Raw genomic sequence first — 13886 nt, forward strand, 5'->3', positions numbered from 1 at the left:
TAAAAAAGTGTCAGATGAAAGTTACTCATTTTTTAACGCTAAATCAGATACTATTTAAAAAAATAGAGGTTTCTATGCAAAAAAGTGAAGTTGACCTTCATTTGACCTTGAAAACGTTCACTCAAGGTCAAACCAATGACGTCATTTTATGGCCCCCTGGAAACCATTCAAACTTCACATGAAACATTTTCTGGATACATGTTTAGTTTTCGAGATATTGCGATGTCTCAAGTTAAATGGACCACCCTGTATAAAAATAGTAAGAGTTTTTCACCAACCTACACTGGGTGTCAACTAAAGTATGTTAATGGTGTTCTTTAAAGCAATAAGAGTAATATATTATTGTATAAAATATTTAATTGGGTATATTGTCAAAAAAAAAATTAACAATCTACATAAATAATTAATTTCGATCGTTTAGATACAATCTATTGTAAAAAAGAAAGAATAAGTATTTACATACCACACGTTTTTCTTCATTGCAAGATTGTGTCTAAGGTAATGAAATTGATTACTATGAAATTGAGTCCTAAATAGATTTTCTTATGGCGAAAAGCCCAATTAAAGATTTTATACAATATGGATCTGCCAAAAAAATAGCGATTTTATTATTTAAAAATTTTATTGGCAATAGGCTCAATATTTTTCGTTTGGATCTTTTTAAAAGAATTTTTCACAATTATCTTTGTTGATTTTTTTCTGGCGAATTACATTTTCTAGCTTCCAAGACTTTGACCTGTGTATTTTTTTTTAGAATTTTTACATACAGGGTGTTTCAGAATTATGGGATCAAACTTCTGGGGGTTGCTCAGTGCAACAGAAGAATCCATTTGAGTATAGGAACCCATGTCCGGAAATGCGTCACTACGCCACTACGACGCGTTAAAATTTATAAAAAACATTAATTACCTAGATAGGATCTGCTGCATTTATTTTTACCTTTTGTACATGATACCATAACAACAATTGTTTAAAATCAACGCTTATCAATGTCAATTCTCAATGTCATGTTTAAAAATTTTATAGCTTACAATTTTTAAACATTTATTGCTAATAAGAAAACTTTACCAATCAGGAATTGGCGGATATGCATTTGGCATACGGAGCAACAAACTGCAATGCACGAGCATCATCGCGGTTGTATCATGAACGTTATCCCGAACGACAGCATCCTGAATACAAAAAGTTTATTGCGGTTCATCGGCGGCCCGCTGAGACAGGCATGTTTAAGACCAAGATGCATGATACTGGTGTTGCTCGAACCGTAAGAACAGTAAAAATTTGAAGAAGAGGTTCTTCAGCGAGTTGCCGATGAACCATCAAATAGCACACGTGACGTCGCTAAGAATATGAATACGAGTAACGCTTCTGTCTGGCGGATACTACACGAGCAACAACTCCATCCTTACCACTTCCAGAAAGTTCAAGGTATGACTGCAGCCGATTATCATCCTAGAGTTCAATTTTGTTGGTGGCTTCTGGATCACATCATTGCACAACCAAATTTTTTACGATATGTTTTGTGGACCGATGAAGCCTCTTTCACAAGAGACGGTATTTTTAATAGTAGGAATAGCCATGTTTGGGACGAAGAAAATCCTTATGCAATTTTTCCAAGAAAACATCAGAATCGTTGGTCTGTCAAAGTTTGGGCAGGCATTGTTGATGATTATTTAATTGGGCCATACCTTCTAACGGAACGGTTAACCGGGCCTATTTATCTGCGTTTCTTGGAAGTTCTCCCAGAACTCCTTGAAAATGTTCCACTAAACGTTAGACAGCAAATGTGGTTTCAGCATGATGGAGCGCCGGCGCACTTTGCTGTATAAGTACGCGAGTGTCTGGCTCAGCGGTTTGGGCACCATTGGATTGCCAGAGGTGGAGCAGTTTCTTGGCCTCTTAGGTCACCCGATTTAACGTCGCTCGATTTTTTCTTGTGGGGATATGTAAAGTCTTTAGTCTACGAAACTCCAGTAGAATCAGAGCTAGACTTAATTGGATGAATAACAGCAGCATTTGAAATCATTCAAAACGAGGATCAAATTTTTAGTGTAGTCCGCCGAAATCATGTGCGGCGTTTAAATCGGTGTATTGAGGTTGGAGGAAGACATTTTGAACAATTGTTGTGATGGTATCATATACAAAAGGTAAAAATAAATGCATCAGATCCTATTTAGGTAATTAATATTTTTTCTGAATTTAAACGCGTCTTAGGGCCGTAGTGGCGTAGTGACACATTTCCGGACATGGGTTCCTATTTTCAGTTTCGTGTTTGTGACCCAATATCTTCAATATTGTGGAGGGTTGTTGGGTGGGGTCAGAAATAAAACAGAAACCTGTTTACCTAAATAAATTTATAAAAAAATCATAAAAACATTTGTTTCTTGGCTTATTGTTGATTCTAGTTTGCCCACAATGACACCTACAATTTAACCCATGTTAAAAATAATTCTAGGCTCTTTTATAAATGTGTTTTAATTATAACTTAAGAAACCTAGACTTAGTGTCCTGAGGATGACTTAATATAAGTCGAAACGTCGACATTTAGGTAAACAGGTTTCTGTTTTATTTCTGACCCTACCCAACAACCCTCTGCAATATGGGTTCCTATACTCAAATGGATTCTATTGTTGCACTGAATAACCCCTAGAAGTTTGATCCCATAGTTCTGAAACACCCTGTATTAGCATAGTTTTTTTTAAGGAATACCAGTAGAGGTTATTTTTTATACCATCCTAACAATGTTAAAATGAAAAATATCTTTAAGAAAATAATATTTTTCTCTCACACTTTCTTGCGAGAACCTGCATATTTACATTTGATGCCCAAATATACTCGATCCAAAAATAAAATTGACCTGTCCGAGGATTTAAAGAAAAAAAACTATCGTTTTAAATTTATCCACTGTAGTATAACAAACCCAGGTTCGTCCATAAAGAAAGGATGAGATAAGTTTTTTTTTTAATAAATAAGAAAATATCGAACGAGAAAAAAATAAATAAATAAGAAACCAATACCCTCCCTACGTGTTTTGTAACAGAATCACTCTCTCCTTTACTTATCTCGGATGCGCTTGACAAGACAAAATTAGGGAAATTTGAATTATTACGATGGTATTAAAGAAAATGCAGTCTTGATAATACACCTACTTAGTTTATTTATGAAAAAAAATGCCGTACTCAGCCTGGAATTCACGAGGGGAAAGAGCACGGCAGAGAAACCCTCGATCTCAATTCCCTAAAAATCGAATCATGCTGAATAATAAGTTCTTCCTTCGGTTACAACAAAAAAAAAAGATAATTTATTTACTGTTCCTTTCTAATTCCTCATACATACTATTCATTTAAAACTGAAGAGAGTTGGGTTAGTTATCCAGCCATCACTAGAAGGTACTGAGGTCCCATACGGGAGGCTACCCAGCTATGAGTTGAATAGTTGAGTCAATATTCTAGGTATTATCACAGATAGACGGACAAATTCGCGAAACATATATTTATTTATCTGTGGTATGATTTACGTCTGAATATTCACCCAGTCAGGGTCGAAATTTTAGTTAGATTCAACAAGGCTCTAGCGTACTTTTGAAACACACAAACAATTTAAAAAAAAATCAATTTCGAAAATATACCTAAAATTCAGTAAATAAATTATCTCAGTCGATCACTTTAAATATTAATTTTCTCTTCAGCATGAAACAATTTTAGATAAATACATGCATACGTTATTTCCTCCTATTCACGTAAAATAATTAATTTATAAACCTTGATAAAATTACATTTACACATTGGCAATAAAAAAATAAACTAATAAGTTTTAAATTAACTAACCTGTAGAAAATCTTCAAAAAACCACTTCAACACAAATTAACTCAATAATTTAATTTTTAAAGTAGTACCCTCGAAGGCTGGTTTTTACTTTCTCCCGTTCCCTCGTCGCGCGACCGAAACATCTCCCAAAGGCAATGCCCAGAAATGCTAACACAAACAACCCTCGGCGCATGAATAGGGCTGTCGGTATGCAATCAAAAAATTAAAAAGATTTTCGACAAAAAACGACGCGACATGCTGAATCCCAAATCTAAACGAATATAACATACTACGCATATAATTTAAAAGTAGGTGGTTTTCTTCACCACTATTAAATTTCAACCCAAGAAGTAACCTTTGGTTTATTTAAAGATAAATTAATAACTGATGCATTCATGTATTTTGTTATACAGACATATTTTGTCCGATGCGAGGCCTTCATGTCATTGATATCATTTTATTAATTACTTAGGTTTATTCCGAAAATCAGTGGATAGATTTACAAGTGAACTTCAAAGATGATGCTGGCAATTTATGGAGATTCCACTATAAACCAGGTGGGTTTCGTTTTAATGTTATTGTTCTTTTGTGGCTATTAATATCTCTTTCAGGTAGCAGGTATACGAATGTAATAACCCTGAGGAGCGGAGACTTTAATTTGGACGGATATCCGGACATTTTGGCCACTTTGGCACGCGAAGGTGACGATCATCCGCAATCGTTTTTACTTGAAAACGTGCCCTGTCAAACTGGATGTGGGAAATTTAAAAGGTATTGAGTTTAAACTATATCGGACATTTCAAATTTAATTTCGGGAGAATGGAATAGGTCGTAGAGCTTGCCAAAATAAAAAAAACATATTGTAGCGTTTTTTCCCGTCTGTTAGGTGTGATTTAAAACAACTGAAAATAGTTCATTACGAAAACATAATCACTCACGACTACTAGATTTATTTTTACTGTATTTAAATTTCGCGCCAATATTCCAAAATTTACTTCACTAAACTGACAACTATCGGCGATACGGCTCTTTTTATATTCGGCTGAATGCTGTTTCGGAGTATTCTCGCCAACCTTCGAGACGCGCGGTATCCACTTGTAATAATAATAATAATGATCTTTATTTAGCAAAAAAAAAGCTACATATAAAATACAATACATTTTTACAAAGTTCAATTAAATTATAATATTTTTGGAAACCCAATACATTATAACCTACTTTCGTAAGCAGGAATAACAAATATCATATTGTCATAACGGAATGACGGAGAATCAGCTGGTTTTCTTGATATTCACAATCCAAACCACGTGACTTTTTGACATTTCATTGGCGGACGATTGGCACACAAGGGATTGAGATTACTATTGAGATTAATATATATATATATATATATCAGTATATAAAATAAACTGATTTATCTTTAAAAATGTGTGTAGATATTATAATAGGACAATAAAAATCCCAAAAATCACCAAATTAACCCATAAACACAAGATCGGTTCCGAAAAATACACTGGATCGTAAGTAATCTCAATCACTTGTGTGCCAATCGTCCGCCAATGAAATGTCAAAAAGTCACGTGGTTTGGATTGTGAATATCAAGAAAACCAGCTGATTCTCCGTCATTCCGTTATGACAATATGATATTTGTTATTCCTGCTTACGAAAGTTGGTTATAATGTATTGGGTTGGATATATAATATATATATATATATATATATATATATATATATATATTATATATATATATATATAATATATATATATATATATTATATATATATATATATAATATATATATATATATATATATATAATACCTTTTTGCACTTTAAAATTAGTAGTTAAAAGACAAAAACAAAAATTTATAACCATCCGCAATTTTAAACATTTCAATGAGATATATTTTAGGATCGATTTATCACAGATTTACTGAGATAATATTTATTATCTTGAGGACATATATAAAAAAGTTCAATATTTAGAACAAAATATTAATTATTTATTTAATATTCATGCACCCTACAGAACTATAAGAGTCAATAAAAAGCCAGCTCCCTGGTTGACAGACACCTTAAGACTTATTTTAAAGGAACGTGATAAGGCTTTGACTAAATACAAAAATCACAAGTGTTTAGAAAATTGGAGATATTACACGGAGTGTCGTAATTTTGCGTTGGCATCAATAAGACGAGAAAAAGCTGCATATCTTGCAAGCTTGGAGAGTGACAAAACTGGTAAAAAACTTTGGAAAGGTCTAGAAACTTTAAATATTAAAACAACCAAGTATAATAACGAGCTGCCGTTTAATATATCTGATCCAAATCAAATAAATGATTTTTTTGTAAGTGGTTTTAATAAATCTGATAAATGTGTAAACAAAATTAACTTCTACTCCAGTAATAAATTTACCGAGGATAATTTTCATTTTTTTTTAGTAGACCAAAATACTGTCGAAAAAACTATAAAAAATATTAGGTCCAATGCCTCTGGTGTGGATAACATAACTCGACGTATGTTAGACTTATGTCTCCCTGATATACTGGATCATATCACTCATATTATAAATTGTTGTTTGGAGGTAGGATATTTTCCTACGGCCTGGCGTGAATCAGTGGTATGTCCGATTCCCAAATCCTCCAGTCCTGAAAGTATTCAAGATTTGCGTCCGATAAGTTTGCTTCCCGAAATCTCCAAAGTTCTCGAAAGAATAGTCTATATGCAGCTGTCATCATTTTTAATGTCAAATAATATCCGCCCTTCCCATCAATCTGGTTTTAGGAAACATCATAGTACAGCTAGTTCACTTCTAAACGTCACCGATAATATGATGCGAGCTCTTGACAAAAAGATTTCAGCCATTATGATAGCCCTTGATTTCTCGAAAGCATTTGATGTCATCGATCATGATTTGCTTGTAGCGAAACTGAAATATTATGGCTGTAGTGAGGTTGTTTTGTCCTTTTTTAAAACTTACTTATGGCGTAGAATCCAGAAAGTGAGGGTGAATAATGAATATTCTGCTTCGAAAAACATTATTTCTGGTGTTCCACAAGGGTCGATCCTAGGCCCATTATTATTTTTTATATATACTTCAGATTTACCCGGTCTAGTTGAAGATTCTGAAATACATCAGTATGCTGATGACACTCAATACATACATTATTTTGACTCTGCTAATTTTGATAACGTGGCTGATACTATTAACGCTGATCTGAACGTAATAAATCAATTTTCAAAAGAGCATAACCTTGTCATTAATCCTAATAAAGCAAAAATGGTTTTGTTTTCAAACCGAGGTTCACATAAAAATATAATGGAAACTGTTCACATTCAATTGGATAACGAAACTATTTTGTTCTCTGATACTGTGAAGGTTCTGGGACTTACAGTAGACAATTCTTTAAGGTTTAAGGAACATGTTAATACTCTTCTGCAGAGGTGTTATTTACGCATGCGTATGCTTTATACCAATAAACACATTTTAAATTTTAAAACTAGGAAAAAACTTGTAGGGGCTCTTGTTTTATCTATTCTAAATTACTGCCTTATAGTTTATTATCCTTGCTTAGACCAAATAAATCGTTACCGCCTGCAACGCGTGCAGAATACTTGCGTAGATTTATTTTTAACCTCGGAAAGTTTGATCATGTATCAGACTCTATATTTCAGTTGAGGTGGTTAACGCTACCTTACCTATTCAAATTCTTCACTTCTACTTTTCTTTATCGATTATATGATAGTCAAAGACCTGAATATCTTTTTGAAAAGTTAATACCACCGTCTATAGATTACAACAAGTCAGACCACTTCCTATACCGCCCGTGTTAAAGCAAAATTGACCTTGAATCCCGCTGTTTGCTGCGTACGAGCGTTTACCAGGGTTTATCGTAAATATTGATGAAAGCAAATTCTGAGGCGCGCTTTTTAATTTTTATACGAGGAGTATTCATAAGAAGTATTTTAAGTCATAAAATAAGAACTTTTTTTATAGGACTGGAATAGAATGTGTTTATGTGACAGTGTTTCTTAATTATTAACGTTTTTACACATTTTTTATATTAGCTTCACTTCTTTGCCTTTATGTAGCAATGTTTGTATGTATGTATATAACAAATCTAAGAATTCTATTTAAACTATAACTTCTACTTGTCAGATTGTTTTCAAATTTTGTAGGTGCTTGGCTTTCGATAACAAGGACAGTTTTTAAAATGTTTTTGAGTTTCCCTTTTCTAAAATTGGTGTATCTAGAAGTTTTGATCAGTTCAATGAATTTGAACTTTTAAATAAATTGGAAGCGTTTAATATGGCGGATTCAAAATGGCTGCCTTTTAAGTCAAATATAATATATAAAAAGTGAATTTGAAAAAAACCTTACTTGTTGAATTGTTTAAATTTGCTACATTTTTAGGAATCTTATCAAAAAATACAAGTTTTTACTTAATATTTGTTGAAATTTTAGAGATAAATATTAAAAAAATAAATCTAAAGTCAAAATAAATAAACAATTAAAAAACACATTTAAACGCACTAAAAAATATAAAATAATTTAAATACGGTATGGGTTATTTTAATTTTTGAATTAGGTCGTTTTAAAAATACAAAAGCGCAAAAGAATAACAAACAATTATCATAATAAGCGCTAAATAAGTAGTTTTGTAAATTATATACTTTGTATTCATTTGTGGATATAGTAAATATATATAAAATATGTTAAAATATCAACATTCACCGGGTCTTAAACGCCGACATTGGTGGCCGACAAAAAGAAGTGGGGTGTGTTGGTTTGGGATAATAGGTTGTAAAATCGGCTAAAACTATTCCAGTAACATTAGGGGGAGAAAATAAATAATAAACTATTTTTTAAGATTGTAATACTTTTATGTAAAACACAAAATACAGAACAAAATATTTAACATATAGGGATGAAATACATACTACTTTATCATTGGGTAATTATATTTATACAAGTAGTATGTAACCAAATTATTTTCTAAAACGCTACAAGCAAAAACTCTCTCGCGAAACGGATGCACACAAGTTAACGTACTTGCGAAAACTAAACCCGGGTTCTACCCAGCCGATGCATGGCGAGGTGAGGAACGGGGGGTGGGGCAATCGATTTCAGGGCCGCTCGAGTGGTCTGACTTGTTGTAATCTATAGACGGTGTTAATACCAAGAAACCAGGTTCACACTCGAAATATTAGATACAATATCTTGACCATGCCGCACCATTCCACGGCTCTATTCGAGCGATCTTTTACTTATAATGCCGTTAAGTTCTTTAATACTTATAAACCAATATTTAATACTTCGTTAAATGTGTATAGAAAATATTATAAGCTTTTGTTTTTAAATTAATCCAAAATATAGTCTAGTGTTCTAGAAGATAAATACTTTATATATACTTGTTTCTTTTTTTTTTGTTTTTTTTTCTCGTTTTCTCCATTTAAACTGTGAATGTTAGGAAGGTTAAGACTTAAAGAGTAGCTTTAAGCTAATCTTCGCCTTCTTGGCAATGTAGTATTAAGTAATATTGAAAGATTAATATTGCTTTTTTTTAATAAAGACATATTATTATTATTATTATTATTATTATTATTATTATTATTATTATTTTTGCCTATAAGACTGTTATCTTCCGCGTTTAAATGGCCTTAAAAAGTCGCTATTTGACCGACCTAAAAATAAGTTGCTCTGAAGCTGCTCATAGATATTTGGACGAAATAAAGCAGATAAATTGTGATACCCATGCATTAACTGAAGAGGATTTTAAATTTCTTTATTTTAATTTTTTTTAAATCTAAATTTTCATGCGAGAGTGATTATGCCTGAACTTTTAGAGACTATTTTATACCTCTAAGATTTTAGAAGGTAATATTACAAATGGTATATATGACCCATGGTTGAATACTCACACGAGCATTGTAGCATCTAGTTATTTATTCCATATTAGGTGTGTAGGTTTATTAGAAAAGCCAAAAACATCGCGGATATGTTCCACATGTAACCAAAAAATGTTTCATAATTATTAAGGTAAACTAAATATATTACTGTTTCTAAAAAAGTTTATATTATAAAAATAAAAAATGTAAAGAAAATCTTAGACACCTTTTTCTTAGACCTCAGAAAACTAAAAAAAGAGCTTTTGAAAAATTTTATAGGAGTTCTTTCCTTTAGATTTTCAGATTAAATGTATTTCACCACTAAAATTAGAGAAAATTAATGTTAAATTAACTATTGGTATCTTGTGTACTATAAATAGAATTAAATAATAAGGACTATATTATAAATAACACAAATCATGGCTGCAAACAAATGTTTAAGGTAATAACCATCTCAAACACTCAATTTCATAATTAATGTTATTAAATAAATTTCTATTTTAAAATATGTCATACAATGAGTATCCCTAAACTTATATCAAAAACAGCAAAGAAAATGTCTGATGTCTCAAATTAATTATATTTTTATACTTTATACAATTTTTCGAAAATATGTCTAAATATACATATCCTTAAATCCTAATGTTAAAAATAATCACCTGAGAATATGTATTAATTATACATATTCTCATATATTTTAATTATACAGGGTGTCCCGTAATTAATTGGACATAGGTTAATGTAGGATACCTGACAAGAAAATAAACCGTTTGAGCTCAATATCGCCTAGCAAAATGTTATTGGTTTTCGTTCTACAGGGTGTTAAAACTAATTTTTTACCAAACATTTATTGAAATATTTTGGAATCCACTGGACAGATTAACCTAAAATTTGGCGTACTCTTATTATTTGGGATGAGGAACACGAATATGATATCTATTTTGCCATTGCCACTATATGGTTCCACTTACAACAACATTGAGTGATTTAAATGGTCATAACTTTTTTGACCTACCTGTACGCACATTTGCGAGTGAAAATAATAAAACAGCATTTAATTCTAGTCAAAAAAGGTATACTTCTTTGATCTCCAAAAAGTAGACCGTTTTCGAAATAAACGCATTTTTTTATTAGGTTGCGTATGAACACTTAATCTAAAATTTAATTAACAACGATAAAATTAGAAAAGGCTTTTGATTATATTAATTGTTCAAAATATTCACCATCCACTAGGACACATTGTCTAATTCTTTTATTTAAATTTTGCCTGACTCCAAACAATGATTCTTCTTGGGCCCTGATGGTATTGACTTCTTCCACAATCTTTTGCCACAATTCCTGATGGTTATCTATTTTATTTTTATACACAAGTGATTTCAAGTAGCCCCAGAAATAAAAATCCAAGGGATTAAGATCGGGACTACGCGCAGGCCATGGATATACCCTACCTCTACCTACCTCTACCTCATAAATCTATTTATCCTCATAAATAGATTTATGAGGATAAATTTCGTTCAAGTAATTTCTGACTTGCAGTGAATAATGTGCCGGAGCACCATCGTGCATATACCATAATTGTCACGTCTTAGATTTAGGGGCACATCTTCTAGAAGAATGGGTAGATCATTCCTGAAGAAATTTAGATAATGTTCTCCATTAAGCTTAGCTGGCAATTCAAACGGTCCCACAATACAATTCCCAAAGATACCACACCAAATATTTATTGAAAACTCATGTTGAAAATGGTGTTCTTGGAAAGCATGAGGATTTTCCATCGAATAGATATGATTGTTACGCCAATTAAAAACACCTCTCCTTGTGAACGTGGCTTCATCCGTAAATAAAATTTTATTACAAAAAAATGGATCATTCAATTGGCGCTCTGTTAAAAATTGACTGAATTGGAGTCTTGCAGGAAAGTCTTGAGGAAGAAGATTTTGAACTGGAGTGAAATGATACGGATATAATTTTGGACACCGAAGATTTCCTTACACCAGTGGCTGCCTCAATACGTCTTGCGCTGGTTTCAGGATTTTCGATAACACGAACCAAAATTTCATCTTCCATATCTACTCCAGTTATCTTTGGTCTTCCCGCATTTACGTTTTTTGAACGAAATGAGCCCGTTTCGCCTAATCTATCGTACAACGCTTTATATGTTTGATGATTTGGCTGCCTTCTATCCGGATACAGATCTAAATAATGCTGCGCTGCTCTTCGACTACGAAAATTTTCTCGAGCATATACACATACCATATCCCGCATCTGAGCATTAGAAAAATCATTGTGACGCGGCATTTTTAAGCGAAAATAACACAACAAGAACACGAGCTTTAGCCAAATTAAAGCCTTACTTATTAATACTTCACCTTGACAGGTCGTAGTTATGATGTGGTCATCCTAGGCGAAGCCTTTTTTTGACTAGAATTAAACGCTGTTTTATTATTTTCACTCGCAAATGTGCGTACAGGTAGGTCAAAAAAGTTATGACCATTTTAATCACTCAATGTTGTTGTATGTGGCGCCATCTAGTGGTAATGGGAAAATACATATCATATTTGTGTTTCTCATCCCAAATAATAAGAGTACGCCAAATTTTAGGTTAATCTGTCCAGTGGATTCCAAAATATTTCAATAAATGTTTGGTAAAAAATTAGTTTTAACACCCTGTAGAACGAAAACCAATAACATTTTGCTAAGCGATATTAAGCTCAAACGGTTTATTTTCTTGTCAGGTATCCTACATTAACCTATGTCCAATTAATTACGGGACACCCTGTATTATGGAACAATTGGAGGACATAAATTAATTAATACACATGCTAAAAAACTATTTCATCAATTATATTTACACCTTTATTAATATGAGCTAATAAATACTAAGTAATACAGCCAAAAAATATTTTATCAAGAAACTCCGATATGCCAACCCAACATCTTATGGTTCTAGCTTATCCAAAAAAACCAGATGGTTCAACAATTTTTTTTATCAGAGGTTCGCCCTCTCCATGTTTTACTAACATATGAAATAGTGCCTTGGGGAGTAATTCTAATAAGAAATTTGACAGTATTATAGTGTTTATAATTGGACTAAATTTGTCGTTAAGTTAGATAACTGGACAGTTTCTGAATAAATACCTCAAAGCAATCAATAGTAATTATGATCTTATCATGAAATACCTCCTTAAAACATGAAGGCATGTTTTTCAGAGTTGCCTCACGTTCTGGTCATATTATTAAATTTTGAAATCTTTGGTTTAATATGTTGTTTGTGAGATTCCAACTTGATATACTAAATATTTAAAGTGGAGATTAAATCTCATTTGCATTAATGTTAGTAGATATTTTTTTATTAATTCACGGGACTTTAAATTACAATAATAAAACAAATTACAAATTTAGAGCAAACACCAGACAGAGTAACTACCTAAATTAATAATATTACAGAGTACTTAAAATATAAGCTATAAAATACAAAAATAATTTTTATTACATTTTTAACAGTATAATCAAAATGCATGGAAAAGTATTAAAGAGCATTATCGATTTAATTTGCTAACCCTCTCTTAGAAAATGTCCAAATCTTATAAAAACATCAAAATGCATACCTATATTTAAAAAGAAAGGGTCAAAATTTGACAAAGCAAACTATAAGCCTGTATGTGTTCAAAGCCAAATCTCTAAGATTTTTGAGTCGCGTTATTCAAAAAGGTCAAATTCCTACCTTGAAAAGCACAAACTGTTAGATAATTGTCAAAATGGTTTTCAAACAAATAAATCTACTTCCACAGCTATTATAGAGTGTCTACAATTTGTGTATGATGCATTGGATGGGAAAGATCATACGGTTGGACTATTTTATGATCTAAGTCGAGCATTTGACACAATTGATCACAGTCTGCTGTTTAAGAAGCTCTATGCATGCGGAGTAAGAGGAGTTGCTCTAGACTGGGTTGTAACATACTTGCAGGGAAGGCCACAGACAGTGGTTAGGTTGGATCTAGGGGGATGTAACGTAGGTGTCCCACAGGGATCAATCCTGGGTCCCTTATTCTTTATTATATGTATCAGTGGCATTGTATGTGGATGATACTAATATTTCAATAAGAAATGGTAAAATTGCAAAACTGTCAGAAGACTGTTGTAACATTGTATCGACTAAATCTCAGGAATATTATGCAAATAATGGCCTTG

At 32.2% G+C, this 13886-nt stretch overlaps 1 protein-coding gene across 1 annotated transcript in view; it reads left to right on the forward strand.

The window, feature by feature from the left end:
• Window positions 1-13886, forward strand: part of LOC126742178 (T-cell immunomodulatory protein) — a 41969-nt gene that overhangs the window by 13730 nt on the left and 14353 nt on the right. The window contains exons 6-7 of the mRNA XM_050448756.1: window positions 4279-4363; window positions 4418-4577. Of these exons, the coding sequence (XP_050304713.1) occupies window positions 4279-4363; window positions 4418-4577 (245 nt within the window). The remainder of the gene's footprint in view (window positions 1-4278; window positions 4364-4417; window positions 4578-13886) is intronic.

Source organism: Anthonomus grandis, chromosome 11 (genome assembly GCF_022605725.1).
Source record: "Anthonomus grandis grandis chromosome 11, icAntGran1.3, whole genome shotgun sequence".
Classification (NCBI taxonomy): domain Eukaryota; kingdom Metazoa; phylum Arthropoda; class Insecta; order Coleoptera; family Curculionidae; genus Anthonomus; species Anthonomus grandis.